The sequence below is a fragment of the Meles meles genome, chromosome 19 (assembly GCF_922984935.1).
Source record: "Meles meles chromosome 19, mMelMel3.1 paternal haplotype, whole genome shotgun sequence".
Lineage (NCBI taxonomy): Eukaryota > Metazoa > Chordata > Mammalia > Carnivora > Mustelidae > Meles > Meles meles.
The window spans coordinates 53,427,535-53,438,511 of record NC_060084.1 but is presented as its reverse complement, the minus strand read 5'-3'; the positions used below and the strand labels follow the sequence as shown (position 1 = coordinate 53,438,511).

The window sequence follows — 10,977 nt, the reverse complement described above, 5'->3', positions numbered from 1 at the left end:
TTTTTAGTGGATGGGTAAACTGGCTTTACATAGTAATTACACATTAACATTCCTAACTCCATATACTTTTGGAATCTTTACAAAATATAAAGAATTTTCTGCCATTTAAACTTCGGTGTAGGTCACCTTTTTTAGTCCATTTTCAGTCAACTGACCCAGCAAACTGTAGAGCCATTCTAACTGAGCTCAAATATTAACACCAGAAGTAATTCATGGATAGCCCATATTGTTAAATTTGCCTGATCCAAATTTTTATTCCTTCCACCATAATTCCACAAATGTTTCCCAAGATTCTTTTTTTTTTTTCTTAAAGGATTTTATTTATTTGACAGACAGAGATCACAAGCAGGCAGAGAGGCAGGCAGAGAGAGGAAGGGAAGCAGGCTCCCTGCTGAGCAGAGAGCCCAATGTTGGGCCCGATCCCAGGACCCTGAGATCATGACCAGAGCCGAAGGCAGAAGCTCCAACCCACTGAGCCACCCAGGCGCAAGATTCTTTTTATATAAAAAATAAATACTTCATGACTATACTGGGTTTACCAAAAGAATGCAAAGTAAGTTAAATTCTGTCCAATTTTTTAAGCAATGTAATTCACCACTGTACTAGACTGCTTTGCCTGTCATAAAAAATACTAGAGTGGGTGTTTGAAACAACAGAAATTCATTTTCTCACAGTTCCAGAGGCTAGAAGTCCACAATCAAGTTTCCAGCAGATTTGGTTTCTGGTCAGTACTATTCCTGGCTTGCAGACATCTGGTTGCCTTCTCACCATGTCCTCGCAAGGCATTTCTGTAGTTTGTCTGCACAAAGAAAGAACTTTCTGGTGTCTCTTCCCATAAGGACACTGAACTTACTGGGATCAGAGCCCCACACTTGGGACCTCATTTAACTTTAATTACTTCCTCCAAGGTCCCACCTCCAAATATAGCAGGGTGTTAAGGTGTTCTACATGTGAATCTGAGGAGACACAAACATTCAGTCCATAATATTCCACCCCTACCCCCCCATTCATGACCTTTTTGCATACAAAATACATTCCATTCCAACAACCCTCAAAGTCTTAACTCATTCCAGCATCAACTCTAAAGTCTATACAGTCCAAGTCTCATCTAAGTCATACATGGTTGAGACTTCAGATGCAATTTACCCTGAGGCAAAATTTCTCTCTAGCTGTGAACATGTAAAATTAGAGAAGTTACTCATTTCGAAAATACAATGGTAGAACAGGTGTATCATAGACACTCCCGTTCCAAGAGAGAAATTAGGAGGAAGAAAGGGGTATGGGTCCCTCAAAAACTCAAAACCTAGTAAAGCAAATTCCATTAGATCTTAAGACTTAAGAATAATTATCTTTGGTTACTTATCTTCGGTTATGTCAGGCTGCCAGGCATTGTAGGTCCTGTTGTAGGTGGGAATCATGACACTCTTGAAACTTTACATTCAAACCTGCAATTTTACATTCTGCATTCAAGCTCCACCAAGGGTATTTTTGCCTGCATTTACAATTTTTGTATCCCTAACATGCAGAACAGCGTTTGCCACATAGTAGGCATCTTATAAACATCCGGATGAAAGAATAAGCCCTTTAATTGGAAGGCGCTCTAAGCCCGGTTGTGTGGCTGTGGGGACGGAGTTCCGCACTGGAAGCTCATCAGTTTAATTCGTTGGGCTGCAATATTGAAGAGAACCACTTCCTTTACTCAGAGGGGTTTGTTTTTTGTTTTGTTTTTTAGGATTTAAAAATTTTAAGTGCAATCTACCCCCAGCCACCCCAAGGTCAAGAGTCAAAGGCTCTATGACTGAGCCAGCCAGGGACCCCTCAGAGCTTTTGATTCAAGGTATTTTTCATCGTTAGAGAGAAAAGCTGCGTCTTTGACTCCCGCCACCGTGGGAAAGGCCCGGGTTCTCTATGAGCTCTGCCCCCTGTCGACCCCCATCAACCCTGTACCCGTTTTCACCCACACGAATCAATCATACCAAGAGCTTTCTAACTCTGCCCACTCTGACGAATGCCCTTTCCCGCGGTTCTCTGAAACCTAGCCCGGCCGCAAATGCCGCTTTCTCCACAAAACCCCCTCCAGCCAGCATTCCCTGGATACTAACCCGTTCCCCTCCAACTGTTGCTCCGGCTCGGCTCGAACTCCCTCCCCTGTGCACTTCTACGCGGGCCGCGCGCACTTAGCTTCTCCCCGTCCTTTAACTGAAAGCGCCTTAAAGCCCGCGACCATCTCGGCGGGTCCTGAGGAGAGACGTGGACAGGCCTGAGTTTCTCAGGAGCTAAGGAGTATATGCACCGCCCCCGGGGAATGTTACAAATTCGGAGCCCAAAGGCTAAAAGTAGTCTGGAAATAAAGTGAAATAAGGCGTTTTCAATAGCTTCTCACCGTCTAGAGCCTTCCCGAGAAAGGTGCAAAGCGAGAACACACCGCCTCGGGGAACTCTGTGGGGAAACCGCAGGCTCTCCGCAAACAGCCTGGAGTCGGCGCTGCAATATGACGTCACAGAGGCCGAGCCTAGGGCCAGATTCAGGATCTTGGGAACAACGCGCGCTGGCCCTCGTCGGCCGCCATCTCGGTGCTTCTGAGGGTCTGTCAGTCGCTGAGGTGGGCCTCCGGGGCGGTAGACACGGAGGGAAAGTGTTTGGAGAAGTGGTACGGTGATTTGTGTCCAGCGGTGAAGATCGAGGTTATCGCCAGGTCAGTGTCGGTTCTGGGAGTGTTTCGGGGCCAGGGAGAGCGCGTCGGGTTTTGGGTTTTTGTTTTGTTTTGTTTGTTTTTGTTCCGGAGCGCGTGGGGGGTAGGTGTTGGGGGAAGCGAGTGGGAATTCTCGCTAGCGGGTTGTGTTGGAGGATCACTTGGGCGTTCCCTGGGGAGGGGGAGCTTGTGAGGTTCTGTGTGGGGACGAGAACTTGGGGAGAGTAGCGGTTTGGGGTGTCTGGTGGGGGGAAGCGGGGGTCGTGTCCGTGTTGGGGACGGCGTTTGGGGAGTTCCGTTGTTGATGCTGAGCACATCCTTACTTTTAAAGAGTGGGTGTCTGGCCTCTTGCGCCCATGTTTACTGTATATTCTTGCAGAAAATGTGTTTCATTTTTGTTTCCGACCAATGTAATGATTCCTAAGTAGTGCTCAAATTCCCAAATAGTTCAGAAAGTAACTCTTGTTAAATTTTAGTGTATTTCAGGGGTTTTTTGTTTTTGTTTTTAAAGATTTTATTTATTTATTTGACACAGAGAGAGAGCACAAGTAGGCAGAGAGGCAGGCAGAGAGAGAGGAGGAAGCAGGCTCCCTGCGGAGCCGAGAGCCGGATGTGGGGCTCGATCCCAGGACCCTGAGATCATGACCTGAGCCGAAGGCAGCAGCTTAATCCACTGAGCCACCCAGGCGCCCCTAGTGTATTTCAGTTTTAATGTTAGGATCAATTGTGTAGGTACTGGTATAATTTTATACATTTTGATTCTGATAGCCTGTCAGCTATTTCCATATTACTAACGCTTTTGTTTGTTTGTTTGTTTAACTATTGCAGTTGTGTTCTATCGCGTGGATGCGTTTATTTTTGGGTAAAACTGATGTGGGTATAGCTCCAACACTTTCAGGAACATGTGATGGATTTCCTTGAACACAAATGTTTTGTTTCCTTGATCAGCTGTGGTGGTGATTTTCCACATGTGTTTTAGACATATCTGTTTATGTTTATTCCTAGATAGTTTATACTGCTGTAAGTGTAAATGGTGTGGTTTTATTTTCCGTATGACCCCACGCCCTCTTTTTTTGTTTCTTCTTATTTTAGATAATGCACAAAAGCAAAAATTTGAAAGATGAACTTATTTTGTCCCTTCAGTCTGCTATGAATGTTACTGCCACTAGCTTATACATTGATTCCTTTATATTTTCTAGTTGAGCATTTTTGTTATAGAAGAATCTGCTTCTGCCTCTGCCTCTGGTTAATATCTGAGTCAGTTATTTTATTTGTGAGAAAAGCTACCATACTTAATAGAGTTGTCATGAAGATTAAACTAGCAAATGTTCTTTAAGTACAAAGTGTAATGCCTGACATCTAGTATAATCTAAATAAATGGTAACTATGATTTATCAAGTTTTCGTTCCTCTTTCTCGGAGATTTTCCCTCCCAGCTTTATTGAGATGTAATTGACATACAACATTATGTAAGTTTAAGGTGTACAGTGTGTTGATATAATACACTTATATATTGCAAAATAATTACTGCCATAGGTTAGGTAACACTTGCATGATGTCATATAGTTACCATTTCTTTTATGTGGTGAAAACATTGAAGATCCACTCTTTTAGCTTTTAGTTATATAAAGCAGTCTTTATAGGAATCACCATGCTGTACAATGCAGCCCCTCAAATAACTTTAAAATTACTTTCATTTATATTTTTTCCTCTCTCTTTATTTAATATTTGATTTATAGATTACTAGATTTCCTGGTGTCTTATATTCCTGGAAGAAACTATACTTGTCCATAGTGATTTGTTCTTTTAATATGTGGCTGTGTTCCATTTGCTGATATTTTATTTAATATTTTTGCATCTAAAAAGAAATTAAAAGCTGTCTTGGATTTCCTTCAGAATAATCAGTGTTGAAGGGAGCTGAGTGGTGGTGTAGATAATACAAAATACAAAATTATTACTATTTTTTAATTTTATTTATTTGACAGAGAGAGAGACAGCGAGAAAGGGAACACCAGCAGAGGGAGGGGGTGAGGGAGAAGTAGGCTTCCTACTGATCAGGGAGCCCCATACAGAACTGGATCCCAGGACCCTGGGATCATGACCTGAACCGAAGGCAGGCACTTAACCAACTGAGCCACCCAGGTGCTCTGATAATACAAAATTAGATTCGAGTTGATAATTATTGAAGGCACATAATGGATATGAGGTGTTTGATTATACTTTTCCTTCCTTCCTTCCTGAAAGTGCACACATGGGCAGGGGCAAAGGGAGAGAGAATCTCAAGCAGGCTCCACACCCAGCAAGGAGCCTGATGCAGGGCTCAATCCAGCCACCCTGACCCTGAGACTGTGACCTGAGGTGAAATCAGGAGTTGGATGCTTAATGGTCTGAGCCACCCACGTGCCCCTCCTCTTTCTTTGTACATAGGGTTTTATTATACTGTTTCTTCTTTGGCTTGAACTTTTTCATAATAAAATTAAAAAAAAAAATTTATTCTACATTTATAAGTGAAACTGATCTGTACTTTTCTTTAAGAGTATTTTTCATGTATAACACTTAAAATTTAAAAAAAGGAAATTGTAGCACCCTATAAGCCCCATTTCATCATAATCTTCTCCCCTTTCTCCAGAGGTAATTATTATCCTAAAAACATCATATCACGTTTGCCTGGCTGTTAACTTTAAACAAATGGAGGGGTGCCTGGGTGGCTTCAGTCGGTTAAGCGTCCAGCTCTTGATTTCATGATCTTGGTCCTGGGATTAAGCCCATTATCGTTGGGCTCCCTGGACAGTGGGGAGCCTGCTTCTCCCCCTCTCTCTCTGCTGCTCCCCCTGCTTGTGCTCACTCTCTGTCTGTCTCTCAAATAAATAAAATTAAAAAAAAAAACCAAACTTGATACAAATGGAATCATAGGGTATATATCCTTTGGTATCTGGCTTCTTTTGCTCAGCATTTTGTTGTGAAATTCATCTAAGTTGTTGCATATAGCAGTAGTTCATTTTTTCTCATTGCTGTATCGTATTCTTTGGTGTGATTATACCCCAGTTTATTTATGCATTCCACTACCTAGTATAGTCTGAATAAACGGTAACTATGATTAGACATTTTGGTTGATACTGGCTTGTGTCTATTATAAACAATGCTGATACAGACATTTTTGTGCATGCATTTTGATGCATGAAAGTTCTGTTGGGTATACTTAGTAGAATTCCTGAAGTGTAGGGTATACTAGATACAAGGAGAAATAACAAATGCCCAGTCATAATGGGAGTTTCATAGCATATCTCACTCAGTAACAGAGAATAAGGAGACAAAAAGCTAAAAGGCTGTAGTTTAACAGTGGTGGGCAAAGTTTCTGTAGAGAGCAATAAGAGAGAAAATATTTTAGGCTCTGCAGGCCAGGTAATCCTGGACCTGCTCAACTCCACCATTGTAAGATGAAAGTAGCCTAGAAAATACATAAACAATTGAGTATGGCTGTGTTCCAGGAAAATGTGTGTTTTTTTTTTTAAATTCCATTTATTTATTTGAGAGAGAGACAGTAAGAGAGAGCATGAGAGAGGAGAAGGTTTAGAGGGAGAAGTAGACTCCCCATGGAGCTGGGAGCCCGATGCAGGACTCAATCCCGGGACTCCAGGATCATGACCTGAGCCAAAGGCAGTTGCCCAACCAACTGAGCCACCCAGGTGCCCCAGGAAAATGTTATTTACAAAAAAGGTCACCAGCCCACTATACTGCCAACCCTGAACAATTAGAATAACATGATTAATAAACTTGACCAGTGTAAAACACTCCCCCCATGAGTTCTCTCAAGTACACATAAAACAGTTATAAAAATTTAGCATATGATGAGCCATAAAGCCAGTCTAAACAAATTTCAAAGGATTGAAATCATACAGAATACTCTCTCTGACTACAGTGGAATTAAGTTTATAATGCAATACCAAAATAATAACTAGAAAGTCTCCCATTTTTTGGTAAGCATACCATACATGTCTAAATAATCCATGATTCAAAAAAAGTTACAGTGGAAATGTTTTGAATTGCATTTTTAAAAAAATTTTTTAATTGTATTTTATAATCCTACATGTCAACTTTTGTTGAATTCAACTAAAGCAATCAATGGAGGGAATTTAGACACATACTAGAAATGCATATATTAGAGGGGTGCCTGAGTGGCTCAGGCATTTACACACACACACACACACACACACACACACACACACACAAACACACACACTCTGTAATTTTATTCAGCCAGAAGGAAAAAGGAAACCTTGCCACTTGCAACATGGATGGACCTTGAGTGCATTATGCTGCATGAGGTAAATCAGAGAAAGATAAATGCTGTATGATCTCACTTATGTATAGGGAATCTTAAAAAATGGAACAAAACGAAAAAAACAAGTTCATAGATAAAGTGAATAGATTGGTGGTTGCTAGAGGCTGGAGTGGGGAGGTGAAATGGATGAAAGGGGTCAAAAGACGTAAACTTCCAGTTACAGAATAAATAAGTCGTAGGGATATTATGCACAGAATGGTGACTATAATTAATAATACATATTGCATATTTGAGATTTTATAACTGTATGGTGACAGATGTTAACTAGACATATTACGGTGACCATTTCATAATGTATACAGATACTGAATTGCTACATTGTACACCTGAAACTAATATTTACCAGTTATACCAAAAGTAATAATACCAACAGATAGTAATTATGTATGGAAAGGAAGAGAGAGAATCTCAAGCAGACTCCCAGCTGAGTGCAGAGGCCAACTTGGGGCTCAATTTCACAACCCTGAGATCATGACCTGAGCCAAAATCAGGAGTCAGATGCCCAACTTACTGAGTCACCCAGGTGCCCCTGAAACCCAGATGCTCAGAAGTACAAGTGGCAACATGGGAATTGTGACTGGTATCTGAAATGTGGTCTTGCGAAACTGAGCCCTAAGCTGTGGGATCTGCATAAATTCCTGGTAGTTAGCATCAAAACTGAGTTGAATTTTAGGACACCCAGTTGGTGTCCAGGAGGTTGGGAGAATTGGCTGGTGTGGGAACGAACTCCCACACATTTGAAGTCAATAGTGTTGGGGGGAAAAGCTTGCTGATAAAACAAGAACAAAATAAAATCCTATAAACCTCTTGTAAAAGGGGGCGCCTGGGTGGCTCAGTGTGTTGGGCCTCTACCTTCGGCTCAGGTCATGATCTCAGGTTCCTGATCAAGCCCCGCATCGGGCTCTCTGCTCAGCGGCGAGCCTGCTTCTCCTTTTCTTCTGCCTACTTGTGATCTCTGTCTGTCAAATAAATAAATAAAATCTTAAAAAAAAAACCTCTTGTAAAAGGATATATCAGGTATAAAACCATTTGCATAAACTTCTTAATTGCACACAGAAATAGAATATATATTGTTACTTTACCCCCCAGTTTATTATAAGAGATACATATGAACAGCCAGATGAAGAGGTACATGGGGTGAGGTCCAGAAGGGTCCTGAGCACAGTAACTTCTGTCTGTATAGAGTTGGGGTGCCCCACCCTTTTGGTACCTCAGAGTGTTCAATTCAGAAGCTCTCCAAACTGTGTAATTTAGGAGATTTTGTTGATTATATTGGCATGATTATATAGCCGACTGATGATTAAACTCAGTCTCCAGCCCCTCTCCACTTTGCAGAGTTCCGGGGGTGAGGCTAAAAGTTCTAACCTTCTCATCATGCCTTGGTCTTTTGGGGGACCACTCCTTATCCTGAAGATGTCCGTGGACCCCCAGCCACCAATAATCTCATTGGCATATCAAAGCTACTCTTGTCACTCCAGAGATTCCAAGGATTTTAGGAGCTGTGTGCCAGAAACCTGGGACAAACACCAAATATCTGTCTCCCATTGTACCATAATCCATAATGAGTCTAAGGAAGTAGCCACTCCATTCCTAGGCTATTATAGGTTTGTAACAAAAGGAATACTGAATTTTATGAGCTACTTTTTCAATATTGCTTTAGGCTTTTCTCTTCTAACCTATTTATTTTGTTGGCTACTGTTGGCTGCCATCCTGACATCCATGCCCCTTTTGTTAAGAAAAATCCCTATTTAGACAGCCCTCCATCTAGGAACTTGACCTTAATCTCAGTTCACTATAAAATGCAGATTAGTCCTACCAATCAGGGTATTTCCATTGCCATTTTTGTTTCATTGCTTTGTTGCAGGCATGAACATTTGATGCAGCTCTGATCTGTTAAGTATGAAAGTCTGCCAAGCAGCTCCTGGGAAATGGTTGAGTCCTTGATCACCAATCCTGGAGATCTCAGGTGTAAATTCATCCATATCTAACCCCCTCTTCTACCTCCCTCCTGCCCCTGTGGAGTTCTGCATTTGAGTTGTATATCGTTCTTTTTAGGCTGGCACTGCAGGGAGACTAGACTGAAGGGCCAAGATGGGACAAAGCATTGTCCGGATGAGACATGGGGGTGGTAGGTATCTTTTTTTTTTTTTTTTTTTTTTGGTGGTAGGTATCTTTGTTCACTGTGTTTAGCAGTTGGCCAGAGAATGGGTCAGATGAGCTCTCTGGGTATGGAGGATTCAGGAGAGCAAGAGAGTCTTTGAGAATAATTTGCTGCCTTCCAGGGTGAAGCAAGATTCAAGTTGATTTCATGGTGTTGGTGTCCTCAGAGTATGAGTTTCTAGCATGGCTCCAGGGCTTGGCCCTTGGGGACACTGATCTCTGACATGCTGCTGCTGAGGCAGGGATGGCTCTGCCTTTGCACTCTGGCTTGTGTGGAAGTTGCTGGCTGGGTGTGCGTAGAAAATATTACAAGAACTGGTTCCAGGGATTCCATTTTTGCAGCTATGACCATATGGCCACGCCATAATATCATGCGCTAGGGAGTAAAGTTCTTTTTCTTTTCTTTTTTAAGATTTTATTTATTTGAGAGAGAGAGAACACAGCAGAGGGAGGAGCAGAGAGAGAGAAGCAGACTCTCCCCTGAGCAGGGAGCCTAGCAATGCTGGGCTCAAGCCCAAGACATTGAGATGACCTGAGCTGTAATCGAGAGTCAGACACTTAACCGACTGAGCCACCCAGGTGCCCCAGGGAGGAAAATTATTGAAGTGCACAAGAAAGAAAAAAAATTGTATTATGAGGCTGTTGGAAAAGGAATATGTCATAACAGAGAGAGGCAGATGGGGATTCAGATTCCCACATTGCTACTTAGGGAGGATGTTAACATGGCCAACACACTTCACCTGATCAAGCCTCAGCTTACTTATGTTTAAAATGGAGATCATGGTTACATTATAGAGTAGTATTGAGGATTAAATAAGATGATGCTCATGATTTTTATACTACCTTGGTCTTCAAATGGGATAATTGCTCCAGTGCAATAAACAGAAATTTTAGGAATGTGTGGGCACAGGGGTTTTGAGGCAGTTTCCGAGCCACCGCTTGTACCCATTATCGTTCCTAAAATTGATCTGTGTGAGAACTTGGCAACAGACAAGATGATCAGCTGGGTTTTTTCCCCATGTCTTTCACATCCATTCTAGTCCAACTTTCCCCCCCAAAAAGGGGCGGGGCATTCCTCTCACCCATCCCATGTCTTCCTATGGAGCATGGCCCCATGACCTAAAAGCTTTCCTGGTGTTAAAAGAGACAGAGGAGGGGCGCCTGGGTGGCTCAGTGGGTTAAGCCTCTGCCTTCAGCTCAGGTCATGATCTGAGGGTCCTGAGATCGGCCCTCATCAGGCTCTCTGCTCAGCGGGGGGCCTGCTACCCGCTGCCCCCCCCACCCCGGCTTGGCTCTCTGCCTACTTGTGATCTCTCTCTGTCAAATAAATAAATAAAATCTTTAAAAAAGAGGAAATGTTGGAGCCTTTTGTTAGAGTAAGTCTGCATGGCAAGAGAAAGCTGGGGTCCTAGGTGCATATCCTCTTACAGTTGAATTTGCTCTTGAATCCACAGATTCTAGTCTACAGGAATAAGATATTTTCAGTATTGAAAGAAGGTGGAGGTCCCAGTCTTGGGAGATCATCATCTCTGGCAGCATCCTGACCTGAGATATCTGACCATAACTTCCAGGCAGGCCCAGAGCAGACAGAAGACAGTGTACCCTGCAGTTGGCTAGCCCTTTCTTCAGAACAGGAGAACATGACCAAGGACCGGGTAAGGCTTATTTTGCCTATTTTTGTCCTATGTTTCCCAGTGGATTTGTGGAAGCTTCTAAAACAGTCTGGGGCACCTGGGTGGTTCAGTTGGTTAAGTGTCTGCCTTTGGCTCGGGTCATGATTCCAG

At 42.5% G+C, this 10,977-nt stretch overlaps 1 protein-coding gene and 1 long non-coding RNA gene across 8 annotated transcripts in view; one reads left to right on the top strand and one right to left on the bottom strand.

The window, feature by feature from the left end:
• Positions 1–400: 400 nt before the first annotated feature.
• LOC123931373 lies at positions 401–2,475 on the bottom strand. Its single transcript, XR_006816255.1, has 3 exons — positions 2,384–2,475; positions 2,103–2,238; positions 401–799 (listed from the first exon to the last, which is right to left on the bottom strand). It is a non-coding gene; the product is annotated as an uncharacterized LOC123931373 (long non-coding RNA).
• A 67-nt stretch (positions 2,476–2,542) lies between these two features.
• Positions 2,543–10,977, top strand: part of ZNF577 (zinc finger protein 577) — a 30,510-nt gene continuing 22,075 nt past the window's right edge. For 2 of the 7 annotated variants that reach the window (XM_045988258.1, XM_045988256.1), the window contains exons 1-4: positions 2,543–2,695; positions 8,898–8,999; positions 9,089–9,161; positions 10,765–10,848. In XM_045988258.1, coding sequence (XP_045844214.1) covers positions 9,153–9,161; positions 10,765–10,848 — 93 coding nt within the window. In that variant the 5' untranslated portion in view covers positions 2,543–2,695; positions 8,898–8,999; positions 9,089–9,152. Of the gene's footprint in view, positions 2,696–8,897; positions 9,000–9,088; positions 9,162–10,647; positions 10,849–10,977 lie in introns of all 7 variants that reach the window. The other 5 variants (XM_045988260.1, XM_045988257.1, XM_045988261.1 and 2 more) reach the window with 5 other exon arrangements.